General features: G+C 42.3%; 1 protein-coding gene across 1 annotated transcript in view; it reads right to left on the reverse strand.

Moving 5' to 3' along the window:
* Window positions 1-2,325: 2,325 nt before the first annotated feature.
* Window positions 2,326-16,912, reverse strand: part of Crlf3 (cytokine receptor like factor 3) — a 40,660-nt gene continuing 26,073 nt past the window's right edge. The window contains exons 5-8 of the mRNA XM_005076984.4: window positions 15,199-15,421; window positions 14,271-14,403; window positions 4,003-4,115; window positions 2,326-3,172 (exon numbers count right to left, since the gene is read on the reverse strand). Of these exons, the coding sequence (XP_005077041.1) occupies window positions 2,916-3,172; window positions 4,003-4,115; window positions 14,271-14,403; window positions 15,199-15,421 (726 nt within the window). The 3' untranslated portion in view covers window positions 2,326-2,915. The remainder of the gene's footprint in view (window positions 3,173-4,002; window positions 4,116-14,270; window positions 14,404-15,198; window positions 15,422-16,912) is intronic.

Genomic DNA, 16,912 nt, shown 5'->3' on the forward strand with positions numbered 1-16,912 from the left:
GGAATGGAAAACTGAAAAATCGACTACATCATACTGGCCTGTGAGCATTTTCTTGGTAAGTGACTGATATAGGAGGCCTGATCCCACTGTGAGCCATGCTATCCTCGGGGTTGACCTAGGCTATATAAGAAAGAAAGCTGGCTAGGCAGCGGTGGCACACACCTTTGAGCACAGCACTTGGGATCTCTCCCTCCCAAGTTTGAGGCTGGCCTGTTCTACAGAGTTCTAGGACAGCCAGAGATACACAGAGAAACCTTATCTCTAAAAACAAAAACCAAAACAAGAAAATAGCTTAGGTTTGCCTCTCTCCTGTCTCCCTCTGCCTGGCGATTTTTCTTTTTCTTTTCTTTTTTTTTTTGGTGTTTCGAGACAGGGTTTCTCTGTGGCTTTGGAGACTGTCCTGGAACTAGGTCTTGTAGACCAGGCCGGCCTCGAACTCACAGAGATCCACCTGCCTCTGCCTCCCGAGTGCTGGGATTAAAGGCATGCACCACCAACGCCCGGCTTGAGACAGGGTTTCTCTTTGCAGCTTTGGAGCCTGTCCAGTCACTCACTCTCTAGACCAGAATGGTGTCTAACTCAGATCCATCTGCCTCTGCCTCCCAAGTCTTGAGATTAAAGGCTTGAGCCACCACCGCCCAGCTTGCACCTACTTTTAGAAAGAACCACGCTGAGCCGTCAGGAGGCAAAGGCAGGTGGATCTGTGAGTTTGAGGTCACCCTGGTCTACAGAGTTAGTTCTAGGACAGACAAGGATACACAAAAGCCTTTCTTGAAAAAAACAAAAACAAGTAGATGGTGGTGGTGCATGCCTTTAATCCCAGCACTTGGCAGATCTCTTTAAATTCGAGACCAGCCTGGTCTACAAGAGCTAGTTACAAGACAGCCTCCAAAGCCACAGAGAAATCCTGCCTCAAAAAGCCAAAAAATAAAACAAAAACAAAACAACAAAAAGAAAGTAAGACTCAAGCCAGGAGGATCTCTAAATTCAAAGTCAGCCTGATCTACATATTGAATTCCAGGCTAATCAGGACTACATAGAGACTACGTGTCTTAAAAACAACACCACACACCCAATGTCACCCACATTAAACATATATTTATCTCGAAAACCAAAAAAAAAGACATACATTTAATGAATGACAAGATGTCTGGAGAAAATGACTCATCTCCATTCACTCAATTCACATGGATTGTGCACGTGTTACATGCGATGTCCTGTGCTAGATGAGATGAAATACAGAACATAAGCGTGTATAAACAGTCGTTTACAAGCTAGAAAAGGCCTGGAGCCACAACAAACCCTTTTTAAATTTTTTAATAAAAAGCATATTAAAATTGGTTCATTATACTCACACACAAAAATAAACCCCACAAAATACACAGTTAGGTTTTGATTTTTTATTTCATTTCAGAAGGCACCTATACTCTAGAATGGCTTATTAACATGAAAAAGGACACTTACTTATACAAAACAAAGAAAGGAGGAAAGGGCATGATTGTCAAAAAGGAAACATAAATTCCCAAATAAATTATCTTACAAAAATATCACACTTGCTTTTCCACTTTTTTACTATTGGTAAAAACAAAAAAAAAATTCACATTAAAACTTATCTATACGCTGAACAAGACCACAATTTTTTACACATTAAGTAAGTCAAATAAATATTTTACACAAATTTAAGTTTAAAAAAAATAGGTCAAGTATTTACCCTATATTTCTTTGGTCCGTTAAAAGACCATCTCTCAACCTGATATTACACTGGACTGTAACACTCTGCATGGTCCCATGTGCATGGCTGAGGCAGGGTACACATGGGTGCATGCTGTGCACATGTGAAGTGGCTAACACTGCTGTATACTTCTGTAAGCGGCTTCACCTTGAGGAATACGGACCCGCCATCCTATCTTGTCCCATACTGCCAGGAGAGCGAGGATGCTAACACTGGCTATCATAGACCCTTGCTTAGGCACTGTAAAACACAGAGTCCACTAAGGTTCCAGACCCAGAGACTACTGAACACAGGAGCAAAGTCGGCACACTCAAGGGGTCCGTGTAGGGAGGAGCAAGACAGAAGACAGACAACTGGACGATATTACAGAGCCCTGGCCATTAGCTATATTTTTTTGTTGTTGTTGTGTTCTTATGGCCTTTGGTCTTTTTTTTTTTTTTTTTTTTTTTTTTTGGTTTTACGAGACAGGGTTTCTCTGTATTGTTTCGGAGGCTGTCGATCCAGCCCCGCCTCGAACTCACAGAGATCCACCTGCTTCTGCCTCCCGAGTTTTTTTTTTTTTCTTTCTTTCGAGGCAGGGTTTCTCTGTGGCTTTGGAGGCTGTCCTGGAACTAACTCTTGTAGACCAGGGTGGTCTCGAACTCACAGAGATCGCCTGCCTCTGCCTCCCCCGAGTGCTGGGATTAAAGGCGTGTGCCAATGGCCTTTGATCTTGATGAAGATTTAATAATATGACATTTTTCCGTTCTAACCAACCAAGTTTAGGAAGAACTCTGGGAAAGTATGCAGACTTTTAAAGCAGGAGTTTGGTGTTTATGCTAAAAACAAAACTGAACTATAGTTCTGTTCACCTCATTCAGCTCACTTCTAATTAAAATATTACTGGTTTTATTTTTTTCGAAGTAGGTTTTCTCTGTATAACCCTGGCTGTCCTGGAACTGGCTCTGTATTCTAGGGTGGCCTTGAACTCATAGATCCACCTGCAACTACCTCCCAAGCACTGGGATTAAAGGCCTGTGACACCAACCCCTGGCCTCTTATTGATATATAACAATGCAAACTGGCAATACTTTCCATTTGGTGATCCAAGAAGTAAGCTCACCTTTTTAAAGTCAGATTCAACTAAGCTAGGCTGAGGACAGAAACACCAAACCCTCAAATCAAGGACAAGCCCTCACAAATGCTAAAACACCAGGACTTTCCATCCAGGATAGAAAAAGGAGCATCCGAAGTAAAGAGAGCCACAGGACTGGTCAAGCAGCCAATCAAACACCACCTCCCTGTTACTGGAGCTGATGGTTACTCGGAGCTTGACATGGCCACCTTCACTGTTGTTAGCAGTTCCTAGAGTCACCGCTTCGATGTCAAATGTGACAGTGGATCCAGAGGTAACTGCAGGCAACTGGTTAGTCATTTCTTTGCCATTTACAAACACTGCACCTAAAACATTAAGAGACATTCACCTGTGACTGAGAGGATTCAAAAAGTTTCTAGATTACTGATTCTTAGGAAAAAGAAACACTCCAGAAAATCAGGTATTAATAATGAATTTAAATAGAGATTAATCCCCATTCCCACAGTCAGAGCAAAAACTTGAGCTTCAACCATATTTCAGAATTCTGGTATGGGACTGGATTCTTCAGGAGAGACTGAGCTTCCTATGAGAAGTGGATTGAAATAATTCCACAGAGCTCAGCCCTCAGCAGCTACACAGCTTCCTACACAATAGACAAGAAACTTATTCTACCTTATTCGTCACAGAAGATTAAATGCTGGTTAGGAATGATTTAGTTATTTATTTTCCCCATAGATACAGGGGGAAAAATCCCAGATTGGCCTCAAATTCCCAAGTGCTGGGATTACATGTGTGTGCCACCATGCTTGGATTTTGAAAGCATAAATACTAAGGAGTGAGGGATTAAAAAGTACTTACTATATATGTGCAATGTGCATGTAAATGTGGGCTTGTTGGTTTTCTCTTCACACCTTTATGTGGGCTCCAGGATCAAACTCAGGTTGCTGGATTTGCATGGCAAGTGCTTTATCTTCTGGGCCAACTGACCAGCCTTAACTAGTTTGTGAGTGTTTTTTTTTGTTTGTTTGTTTGTTTGTTTTTTTCATAGCTGGGCAGAACTGTTGGTTGTTTCCCTCCTTTGTGGGCTTGCAACGTGCCTTGTCATACCAGTAAGTTAGTCCTTGGGAAAGTGACTTTCATTAAGGTCAGCTCCAGCTATGAATCTGTTTTAAGGGCACAGTCATACATGGCTTACCATTGGTGCTGATGCACACAGCTTGGTCCCGCTGCAGAGAGTCATAGCCATTCTGCTTTTCTGCACACACTCCTATACTGTCTCGTCTGTCTGGCTGTCCCACAGTTTCAACTCTATAATTGAAGTAGAAAGGTCATTTCATCTCTTTTTTTAAATGTAACATGAAACAGGCGGAGGATAGGAGTTCAGTACCCAGCACCTACATCAGATGTCTCACCACCACTTGGAACTCCAGTTTCAAGAGATCCAATACCTTTTGGTCTCCACAGGCACTTTCACACACATAACATGCATTCATATACACACATACACTCTAACAAAAAAATAAAAAATCTTAAAAAAGAGTATGTTAGCCGGGCGTTGGTGGCACACGCCTTTAATCCCAGCACTCGGGAGGCAGAGGCAGGCGGATATCTGTGAGTTCGAGACCAGCCTGGACTACCAAGCGAGTTCCAGGACAGCCTCCAAAGCCACAGAGAAACCCTGTCTCGAAAAACCAAAAAAAAAAAAAAAAAAAAAAAAAAAAAGAGTATGTTAGCTGGGCTTAGTGGTTGGTGCACACCTTTAATCCCAGGTTTTGGGAAGGAGGCAGGCTGATCTCTGAGATCAAAGTCAGTCTGGACCATAGAGCTCATTCCAGGACAGCCAGGGCTACACAAAGAAACCCTGTTTTGAAAAAACCAAAAAACAAAACAAGGGCTGGAGAGATGGCTAATTGGTTAAAAGCACTGGCTGTTCTTCCAGAGAACCCAGGTTCAGTTTCCAGGACCCACACGGTACCTCACAGCTGCCTGAAACTCCAATTCCTGAGGATCTGACACGCTTATACAAAAATTAAAAATAAAATACAACATAATCCTCCCACCCCAATACAGGGTTTCTTTGTAGCTTTGGAGGCTATCCTGGAACTCACTCTGTGGATCAGGCTGGCCTCAAATTCACAGAGATCTGCCTGCCTCTGCCTCCCAAGTCTTGGAATTAAACGTCGGGCCTCTTCTTTTTCATAAACTCTAATTCTTTTTTTGTTTTGTTTTTTTCGAGGCAGGGTTTCTCTGTATTGCTTTGGAGGCTGTCCTGGAACTCACTCTGTTGACCAGGCTGGCCTTGAACTCGAGATCCACCGGCCTCTGCCTCTCGAGTGCTGGGATTAAAGGCATGTGCCACCAACGCCCGGCTTAATTCTTTATAATACGAGGTGCTCTAAATATCCAGAGTGGGAAAAGAATTCAATGTGGTTCAATTAAAAAAAAATTAGCTTTCCATTTTAGAAAAGTAGTATTAGGGCTGGAGAGATGGCTCAGAGGTTAAGAAGCACTGACTGCTCTTCCAGAGGTTCTGAGTTCAATTCCCAGCAACCTCATGGTGGCTCACAACTCTCCATAATGAGATCTGGTGCCCTCTTCTAACATGGAAGCAGGATGTTGTATTCATAAGTAACTAAATCTTTAAAAAAAAAGAAAAAGAAAAGTGGTATTAAGTAACAGAGAAAGCTGGCCGATGTGGCGCATGTCTTTAACCCCAGCAGTACAGAGTCACAGGCAGGGGGAATCTCTGAGTTCAGGGCCAGCTTGATCTATGGAGTGTGCTATAGGACAGCCAGGTCCAGAGAGAAACCCTGTGTGTGTGTGGTGGTGGTGGTGGGGTGGTAGTAGTAATGCACCAACCATGCATGGCTTACATATACAGGGCAAGGTCTCTGCTGCTGAGCTACACCCTCACTGTCTTCTTCATTAATATTAACATTATTATCACTTCTGAATGAATTTAAGCTCAAGCAGGGTTTTTTTGTTTTCTGTACAGATTTCATTTCTGCCATCACCAGGTATATCTTATTAGTTTCTCATATTCAAAAAGTAGTCTAGGGCTGGGGTACATTCAGTGAGTGCTAGTTAGCATATAGAAGACTGAGTTCAGTCCCCAGAACCCGACAAAATACACAAAACAGCATCATAATTCAGTATTTCCTAGAAAAGCCCAGTGAAGAAGCTGCTGCTAAGGAAGGTATTTTTTTTTAATATAGGGTGTGTCCCTTGGTAGGTTGCCCTTGCTCCAAGGGACGGTCCACACCCAGGTATACAGGCAGCACTAATTGGACTCTGGGATATTTAAAAACAAGAAAAATATGAAGTTGAGGTGGGACACGTTGGTGGGTAGTGTTGGGAGGAACTAGAGGCAGGAAAAGTATGGTATGATTAAATATATTTTATTCTGATTGAAATTCTCAAAGAATAAATAAAAAATACTAGTTTTTGGCCAGGTGGTGGTGGTGCATGTTTTTAACCCCAGCAGTACAGAGACAGAGGCAGGGGGATCTCTGAGTTTGAGGCCAGCCTGATCTACATATTGACGTTCCAGTACAGGCTCCAAAGATACAGAGAAACCCTGTCTTGAAAAACAAAAACAAAAAAATACTATTTTTTACAAATTGGTGTTTGAGTCAGGCACCACACACATGATAATCCCTCCTAGCACCAAAGAGGCTCAAGGTCAATTTAAGTTACGTAAGTAAGACCTTATCTCAACACAAAACAGAAATCAAGTTAATCTGTTTTTAACTAGAATCTTTGAATCTTGTCTGTTCCTTCATATGCTCTGTGGTGAGACATTACATAGTTCCAGGGAAGAGTACAACTAGGCTGGGATTTTTGCTTTGCTACAATGATAACCCAAGAGATACAGCAACCTGATGAAGTGGGCTCTAACTACAGATATAGGGACGTCACCCAGAGGAATTCTCCCCACACACTATTATAGTACAGGGAAGATAAGCCGAGAGGTTGCCAGTAGATCACTCATTCCCTGGCTTTTTTGTTTAGTTGTTGTTTTTTTCTAGGTAGGGTTTCTCTGTGTGGACCTGGTTGTCCTGTAACACACTCTGTAGACCAGGCTGGCCCTGATCTCAGAGATCCCCCTGCCTCTGTCTCTGTACTGCTGGGATTAAAAACACAACGGCCAGCTTTCCCTGTTACTTAATACCACTTTTCTAAAATGGAAAGTCAACTTTCTCGATTGACAGCAGAATTTTTTTTAAGTGAACCACACTGAATCCTTTTCCCATTCTGAGAATTTAGAGTACTTTGTATTATAAAGAATTAGAGTTTAAGAAAAAGAAGAGGCCTGGCCTTTAATCCCAGGACTTGGGAGGCAGAGGCAGGCGGATCTCTCTGAGTTCAAGGCCAGCCTGGGCTACAGAGTATTCCCAGGATAGCCAGAGCTACATAGGGACCCCCATCTTGAAAAACAAACTAACAAAATAGAAGAAGAAATGCCAGACATGGTTGTTTATTGTGCTATTTTTTACTTTTGGCTTTTTCGGGGAGCCTACTACCTGAAAGGGGTAAAATAAATTCAAAGGCTTCACTTCTAATAATTTAGAAATAAAGGGACCAGAGCCTCACTCAGCCCCCTGTATTAGTAGCCATGACTACAGAAAAGACAATAGGCCTCTGACACAAGGAAACTCCAGATCCTCTGGTCTCCCGGAGTCTAAGGCCAAAACTGAACACAAAGAAACTCCAGGACCCCACCCCCCAGCCTCCTAGATGCTTGGTTCCTGGGAACTGTTTGGCCACAAAAGAAACTCCAGAGAGGACCAAAATCTCCCCTGTAGTCTCCAGGATATAGTTCTGAAAACTATTGGTATCTACGTACAACAGGTCACCTGCAAATAATAAGACAATGCCATAGAAACCACAGAATGTTCTCTCCAATGAAAATAATTGGTACACAGATATTTCATGCCAAAATATGACTTTGAGAAATTCTAATTGTTCCCAAATGTCAACCAATCAGACGTAATCCTGTAACTTTTGTCTATAAGACCTAGCAGTAGACAGGGACTTTCACTCCCTCTGGAGGCTGCTGTAACAGCTAGCCAGACGGGGTCCTGGTCATGGGTGGATGAACAATCATTAAACCTTGCTTTTGCAGTTTAGTGGGTCTGTCTTCCTTTTGGTCTCTGGGGACTTTACAACTTGGGCACAACACTACCTGGCTCCCAAATAAATCAGACAAGACTTATTCTTAGTAGGAATGCCTGGCCTTAGCTTGGCTTATTCTTGACAGTTTTTCTTAATTTAAATTATCCCACCTATCTTTGGCCTCGGGGCTTTTATCTTTCTCTATTCCTGTATAGCTTTCCTTTCCTTCTTACTCTGTGTCTGGATGTGTAGCTGGGTGGCTGGTCCCTAAAGTCTTCCTTTCTCGTTCCCAGATCCCTTTTTCTCTTCTGCCTGCCAGCCCCACCAGGCTATTTTCAGATTCAGAGATTCTCCTGTCTCTGCCTCCCAAGTGCTGGATTATAGGTGTGAGCCACCACTGTCCAGCTCAACTGGTATATACTTATAATCCCAGTACTTAGGAAGAGAGTTTGAAGCCAGTCTGAGCTGTCTAAAAAACTGTCTCAGAAACGAAAAACAAGGGCTTGTGAAAAGGTTTAGTGGGTAAAAGTGCTTGCCTCACAAGTCTGACAACTGAAAGGGGCTGGAGAGATGGCTCAGAGGTTGAGAGCACTGGTTGCTCATTCCCAGCAACCACATGGTGGCTCACAACCATCCCTAATGAGATCTGGTGCCCTCTGCTGGCCTACAGGCAGAACACTGTATATAATAAATATTTAAAAAAAAGTCTGGCCGGGCATTGGTGGTGCATGCCTTTCATCCCAGCACTCAGGAGGCTGAGGCAGGTGGATCTCTGTGAGTTCAAGGCCAGCCTGGTCTATAGAGCGAGTTCCAGGACAGCTTCCAAAACAACACAGAGAAACCCTGCCTCGAAACCCCCCCCCCCAAAAAAAAAGTCTGACAACTAAGTTTGATCCACAGAGCTCACATTGAGGAAGTTGAGAACTTACTCCTAAAACTTGTTATCTAACCTTCACATGCAGGCCATGGCATAAGTGCACTTACATTCACACACATAATTTAAACATATGCGCTGTGGGATGATCTTTCTGTATGCTGTGAATGTGTATTGCTATAAAGTAAGACCCTTACTGAGGAGTGTGAGGGATGGGGGATCTACCACAAGAGAGCACTGAATAAATTCACACATCCCAAAGCCTCTGGATGTGGTAGTACTTGTCACAATACTAGTACTCTGGAGACAGAGGAAGGGATTGCTGACATGTTCAAGGTCAGCATGGGTACATATTAAATTCTCAGCCAGGGTAACATAGTGAGAACCAGTCTCAAAACACAAGCAAATGGCTGTGGCTTTTAAAAACTGCAATTGATGTGGGAGGAACCAATCCTAGCATGTTGGCATGGGGTATATAAGAAAGGTAGCTAAGCAAGTCAGTCAGTATCTTTCTCCTGTCCTCTCTGCTTCAGTTCCTGCCTTCAGGTTTCTGCTTTGACCTCCTGCCCTGGCTCTCCTCAGTGATGGAGTGTGACCTGTTAAGATGCAACTGAAAAATCAAAAATAGATAAATAAATAAATGGGGGGGGCTGGAAAGATAGAATGCTGCTCTTCCAGAAGACCCAGGTTAAATTCCCAGCACCCACATGGCAGCTCATAACTGTTTGTAACTCTAGCTCTAGGGGATTTGACACCCTCACACAGACATACATACAGGTAAACTATCAATGCAAATAAAATAAAATGAAATAAATAAATAAAATACTTAAAAAAAATAAGGGTCTGGAGAGATGGCTCAGGGGTTAACAGCATGTGCTACTCTTGCAGAGGACAAAGTTCAATTCCCAGGGTACACAAGAGGCAGCTCACAATTGACTGTAAGTCCAGTTGGAGGGGATTCAGTTCAAGGGCATATGCACACACAGACATACATAATTAAAAAGTAAATCAAAGATGATATCAGGAAAAGGTAAAAGCAGGCAAAGGAAACAGGGTGTTCAGTCAGGAAACAGGAGAGTCCAGGAGAAGGGCTGTCAGCAGACACTGGCACCAAAGCAGTAAGACTCCAGGAATAGCTAGCTAGCATTCAGCTAGAGACAAGTTGTCACTGGTTTCAGATGCTCTACCAAGCATGTCTAACCTGCTGCCCATAGTGCCGAGGATAGTTGGGAGTTCGACCCAACGAAGAATGGTACACTTACTTAAAATACTTTACTTTAGAAATTTTTTTCGATGTCCCCTCTTGCCCCTCACCACAATGGCACTGCTCAGTTCTCAAGTGACACTTTCCAGATGACAATGCCAAGTTACAATGCCGAAAGGTTGGCCATACCTACAAGCCCTCTAGAAACCACAGCAAAGACAAACTGGCTAAACAACAGAGTGGGGCCTGCCAGAGTAGAGAGTAGAGTGCAGCCACCCTTCTAAAGAATGGGTTCTTAAGATGATCTTCATACAGGTACACTCATTTGCCCCTCCCATGTACCTAGTTTAACTTTGAACAAGGGTAAAAAACACTTAGTCCACAATCAAGGGGGAGAATGACAAAAATGCAGTCTAGCTAAAAAGCTTAACTGAATTTCAGTTACTCACTCAGCCAAGAGGGGCCCAGTGAGGCTTCTCTGGGAGAGGGCCGAGAAGCCATGTTTGATTGAGACCTTGTGTCAGACCAGTAAACAATGGAGTCATGCCAGTTTGTATTATTGCAAGTATGCAAGCCAGAAATAAATTCTCTTCTGTATCCACAGAGAGGGAACTTGAAACAGAGGACAGCAGGCTGGGTGGGAATGGGGTTCCCCTTTAATCCCAGCACTCTCAAGGCAATAGCAGGCGGATTCAAGGCCTGCCTGGTCCACAGGAGAGTTCCAGGACAGCTGGGGCTATACAGAGAAACCATCTTGAAAAACAAAACAAAACAACCCAAAAACATAAGACAGCATTATGATTAAGCAATATGGGGAGATAAACGGGCCTAAAATTGGAAAGAAGGGGTGGGCAGCTCTGTGGAAGAACAAATGCTTTACACCCAAGGCCTAAAGTTCAGCTACAACACATCCACCAACACAACAGTGAGGAAGCAACAGTAAGACTGTAGATCTCCACATTAGTAAGAATCATACTTACATTCTCACAAAAAAGACAAAGGAGATGCAATGACAAATAGCTAAGATCACGAATGTCTCTGGGTGTGGTAATGCATGTCTATCCCATACTCTGCAAGTTGAGGCAAGAATTCATAACGATAGATTCTGAAGGCAGGCTCCCTGGACTTCAATTCCAGCTTTGGCAATTACAAGCCTCGAGGCACTGAATAATTAACTTCTTTGTGCCTTAATTTCCTCATTCCTAAAAGTGTTAACTACACTTAGCACTTTAGGTTACCTTAAGACTAAAATGCAGCTGGCTGTATAACTTAGCTGGCAGAGTGCTTGTCTTGCATTTACAAAGCCCTGAGTTCAGTCCTTAGCATGAATAAGCCAGTAGAGCCATGTGTGTCTCTCCCCCAGCTCTGGGAAGTAGAAGCAAGAGGATCAGAAGTTCAAGGTTATTCTCAGCTACATAGCCTAGGGCACATAAGACCATATACACTAGTACTTGGTACAGAATAAGTACCACTTAGATAGCAACACAATTATTTATTTATCATTATTCTTACCTGAGCTCTCTGGCCTGCATCTATCTATTAAAGCTCAGGTCTGTTGATGTGCACAAGTACCTGGTTTTGAGACATTTCACTAATGAAAGTACTTCTGTACACAAAGACATAAACACAGTATATTTCAGTATAGAAAATTCACTATGTGGGGCATAAGTAGATTTTGAGTTTTAGGTTCTGCCATAATTAGATATAGAATTCCTCCCTACTCCTGAAAGGCAGTGTCAAAAGTCTGGTCCTTGGTTGGCACTGTTAGGAATGGGTGAAAATCCTGCCACCATACTTACTGGCACAGGCCCCAAAGAAACGAGTTTTCTGCCATGGGTTAAACTACCGGAAGGTGAGCCAGACAGCCCTCTTCTGTTTGTGAGCTGATTATCTCAAGTGTTTGTTGTAGAAATGGAAAGTAACAGACTCATTTTTCTCCTCTTGACATTTTTCTGGTGATTCAACCATTCTTTCTTTATGACTTAATGGGTGAGAGGAGGTGTCATAAGAAAGACAAAGCATAAACAAGCATATCCTGACAGTGGCGGGCAGTTCAAATGATTTGATTGGAGGGGAACACAGCAACACTGGCTTAGTCAAAACTTCCAGATGTTCTCCCATGCCTTACACAAGGAAACAAAACAGAAAAATATCTGATCATCTGAGGCTGGTGAGTACTTGATTTGAACTCTAAGACTTACACAGTGGAAAGAGAAGAACTACTCTTGCAAGTGTGTGTACCCCAACACACATGTAATTAAAAGCATTTTTAAAGAAATAAAAATAGGCGCTGAGGAGATGGCTCAGTGGTTAAGAGCACTAGCTGCTCTTCTAGTATTCAGGTTTAATTCCCAGTACCCACATGGCAGCTCACAGGTATCTGTAACTCCAGTTGCAGGGGATATGGTATCCTCACACAAACATACATGCAGGCAAAATACCAATACACATGAAAATAAATCTGGATTGTTCTTTTTTGGGGGAAGGGGTTGGTTTTTTGGGACAGGGTTTCTCTGTCCCTGGCAGTACTGGAAGTCACTCTGTAAAAGCAGGCTGGTCTCAAACTCACAGAGATCTGCCTGTCCCTGCATCCCAAATGCCAGAATTAAAAGGCATGTGGAACCTTCTGGTAATACTTTTTTGCCAGGCCAGGCATTGACACCAAATGGCCTGGCCTGGCAAAAAAAAAAAAAAAACGGAAGGAAGAGAGTGAGGGGGCGGGGAGAAAAGTGGAGGAAGATATTCAATAATCTTGAAAAAATTCAATAATCTTAGAATTCAAAACTTAGAGGAGAATTTGCTACACTGAAGTAAGCGTGGTAAAGTAGGCACATGCTCGATCACTCATATCAAAACTGGGCTTTGCCAAAAATAAATGAGTAAACAAAACATATGAGCTTCGGTTTTGCAAAAAAAGAGCTATTTAGAAATACAACCACAGGCTGGGCGATGGTGGCACATGCCTTTAATCCCAGCACTCAGGAGGCAGAGGCAGGCAGATAGCTGTGAGTTCGAAATCAGCCTGGTCTACCAAGCAAGTTCCAGAACAGGTTGCAAAACAATACAGAGAAACCCTGTCTCATAAAACCAAAAAGAAAAAAAGAAAAAAAAGAAAGAAAGAAAAAGAAATACAACCACAGAACACACTGCTCAGTTAACAAGAAAGAAATGTTTCTCATTTAGAAAAGCAGGTAAAGGAAAACTGACTGGTGGTAAAAGAGGCTTGCTTTCAGTTGTATTTTACAGAGTTGTATACATGGTGTGTTCACAGCAGCAAGCTGATGGGGGATGTCCTTCTGTATGCTGTGAATATATGTTTCTCTTATTGGTTGATGCATAAATGCTGATTGGCCAGTAGCCAGGCAGGAAGTATAGGTGGGGCTACCAGACTAGGAGAATTCTGGAAAGAGGAAAGGCAGGGAAACAGTGACCAGAGAGAGACACCATGAAGCCACCAGAAGCCTGAACATTCTCTGGTAAGCCAAGACCATGTGGCAATACATAGATTAATAGAAATGAGTTAATAATTAAGAGACAGCTAGCCAATAAGAAGCCTGAGCCACAGGCCAAACAGTTTATAATTAATATAAGATTCTGTGTGTTTATTTGGGACTAATCAGCTACAGGACCAGGCAGGACAAAATCCTTTATTTATGGTGAACTGCTTTTCAGAAACTTACTCTCACTGACAAATGGAAAATTAATTCTTGGCCTCTGGTTGGTTTTGTTGTACAGACAGGATCTTATGCAGCCTATACTGGATTTGCTTTGCAGCTAAACGCATCCTTAAATTTCTCCATCTCCTGAGTTTTTGGTGTCGCAGGTCTGCATTACCATGCCCCATACCTCTGATTTTTAAAAACACTTTTATGAGGTATTTTATTTATCCCCACTTACCAATAGCAAAAAGACAAACATATCAAGTACCAAGAATTTTATATACATTATCCATTACTCTTCACAATAATCCCATGGATACAGATGAGAATACTGAAACAGAGGAAAAATTTAAAGTCTTGCCAAAAACTTGATGTGATGGTGTGCTCCTTTAATCCCAGCACTTGGGAGGCAGAGGCAAACAGTTTGGTCTTCTGGCCAAGCTGGGGATACATAGTGAGACCCTGTTTTAACAAACAAAAAACTTGCCAAACTGCTGACAATACCTATGAGTGATGGACTAAAGCTGAGATATATCAAATTCAAACTCATGCACACCCTACACACTCCATTACACGGTTAGAGGCACGACAGCATTTCTCAGTCTACTTACCTGAATGTTAATGTCTGCCCACAGAAGTAGGTTGGAGCACTGGAGTAGAGAACACCTGAGGACTCGGCATCATTCCGGAGTGCTATATTTCTTCGACTGCTCAGACTGTATCCCTCAAAGCCAGGTGTCCACTCTTTAAAAAGAAAGCCATTATAAATTATTGCAATTTTTTTCAAGAGTTTATTGAATACAGACACCTTAAACAGAATTGAATGAAAGTAATTACTTAAAGCAGTCCTAGCTAAGTTTAATAAAAGATTTAGTAACAGAGTATTGGGGTTAGAGTCACAAATTACACAAAAGGAGTTTGGTAAATTCCTATACAAATCGAAAAACACCAAACAATGGTCATCTTCTATCTAAAAAATATAATGTTCAAATTTAATAGTTTGATGATATTACAACCTGAATAAATAATAGAGCGTGTATTTATTAGCATGTATAAGGATCTGAGTTCAATCAACAGCGTCATATTAAAAATGAATAAACAAGCCTGTCGGTGGTGGCGCACAACTTTAATCACACACTCAGGAAGGCAGAGGAAGGAAGATCTCTGTGAGTTTGAAACCAGCCTGTCTACAAAGAGAGTTCCAGCACAGCCAGGGCTGTTGCACAGAGAGGTGTGTGTGTGTGTGTGTGTGTGTGTGTGTGTGTGTGTGTGTGTGTGTGTGTGTGTGTGTGGTGTATGTGGTATGTTCTAGGCACTATTTTCAATCTGTGATTTTGAGTGATGCTCAATTTTGAATCCAAAGACAAGAGCTGATGAAAACAATTTACATGGAATGATCCGAGTAAAAGGCAGGTTCCACGTTCTTCTCTCAATTCAAGATCATCCTTAGGAAAGTGGTTACCTGTGTATCACTCTCAGAACAAGGGGTAAACTTTCCTACACCCTATCGAGTTTCAGTGTGACAAGATAAGAGCATACCATGAGGCACCAGTGTGGAATGACCTGTCTGGGGTACACTCCAAGGACTCCACTCCTGCCGGCCGTCTCCCCGGGCGCAGACTCTGAATTGATAATCAATATTGGGGTCTATATGCAACACTATGAATTCAGTGTCAGACCCTACGTACACATCTTCAAAATGATTGGCAGTACATTTACGGAACTGGAGCCTGTAATCTTGGGCTGTAAAGTCATCATCCACCTATGGAGAAAGATTTTTTTTTAAGCCAGGTAAAAACCAGAACAAATGGGGACATATAGACAAAAAAACAGATTCATTTGCTGAATAGGGACAATATGGAACACTATGGGGAAGGCACAGGCAACATGTTTATCACTATCTCCTTTTCCTTTTTCTTTTTGTTCTTCCCAAGATAGGGTTTCACTATATGTAGCCAAGGCAAGCCCTGAATTCATGGTAATCCTCCTGCTTTGGCTTCCTGAGAGCTAGGAATATAGATACACATTACCATACCCAGTTGCTTCTCTTTCTCTTTTTCTTCTGTTTCTTTTTGTTTTTAAGCACAGGTCTTGCTCTACTGTACAGACTGGCCTTGGGTTCACCATCCTCCTGCCTTGTCATCCCAAATGCTATGATGTTACCATGCCTGACTCCTTCCTTCCACTTGTGTGTTTGTATGTACATGTACACGCATACATGTATACTACAAAGTACTTGTGAAGGTCAGAGGACAACTTGTGGGAGTCAGCTCTTTCCTACCATGTGGGCTCTAGGAACTGAACTCAGCTTGTCAGGCTTCAGAACAAATGCCTTTATCTGCATAGCCATCTTACCAGCTTACCTTTCTTTTTCTTTTTTAAACTGAAAAGTGTCTTTAATATTACCCATTCTAAAGCTAGGGATGGTAACACTGCCTCTAATCATAGTAGGCAGAAAAGCAGACAAGAGGCACAGTAAAGTCCAGCCTTAACTACATAGCAAGTTCAAGGCTAGCCTGGACTACACGAGATTCTGCCTCAAAAACGGCTCAGCAGGAGGGTGCCTGACAGAAATCCTAGTGAAGATCTGAGTTCAATCCCCAAGACCCACATGGTAGAATGAGAGACAGCTCCTACAGGAAGTCCTTCGACCTCCAGACATTTGAAGTGGCATGCATGCCTCCCCCCAAATAAAATGTAATTCGAAAAGGAAAGGATGAAGGAAAGAAGAGCTGAACAGAGAGGCACACGGCTACAATCCCAGCACTGAGAAAGATAAGGCAAGCAGAAAACCAATTTGGGATCAGACTAGGCTACATGCCAAACTGTTCATTTAGTTTATTATTTATTCTGTGTGTGAAAAGTGCTATGGATCAAACCCAGTACCTTGCATAGGCAAACACTACCACTGTGTCACAGTCTCAGCTCTATAGCAAGTTCTAGGCCAACCTAGGCTATATGACAACCTCAAGCTAAAAATAATTTTTAAAAGGAAAAAAATGCAAAAGATATGAAATAAATATGAATAGCCAAATATAGAAATACAACGCAAAACTATAATGAGATAGCATTTGTGCAAAAACGTAAGTCTGATAATCCTAAATACCAGTAAAGATGAAAAATAGTAGGTTTTATATAAGGTGTGGTAGCACGCACCTGTAATCCCAGCATTTGGTGGGTGGGACAGGAGGATTGTGATGAGTTTGAGGTTAGTCTGATCTACATAGCAAGGTTCTGCTCTCCCTACAAAACC

Source organism: Mesocricetus auratus, unplaced genomic scaffold (assembly GCF_017639785.1).
Source record: "Mesocricetus auratus isolate SY011 unplaced genomic scaffold, BCM_Maur_2.0 Super-Scaffold_100007, whole genome shotgun sequence".
Taxonomy (NCBI): Eukaryota; Metazoa; Chordata; class Mammalia; order Rodentia; family Cricetidae; genus Mesocricetus; species Mesocricetus auratus.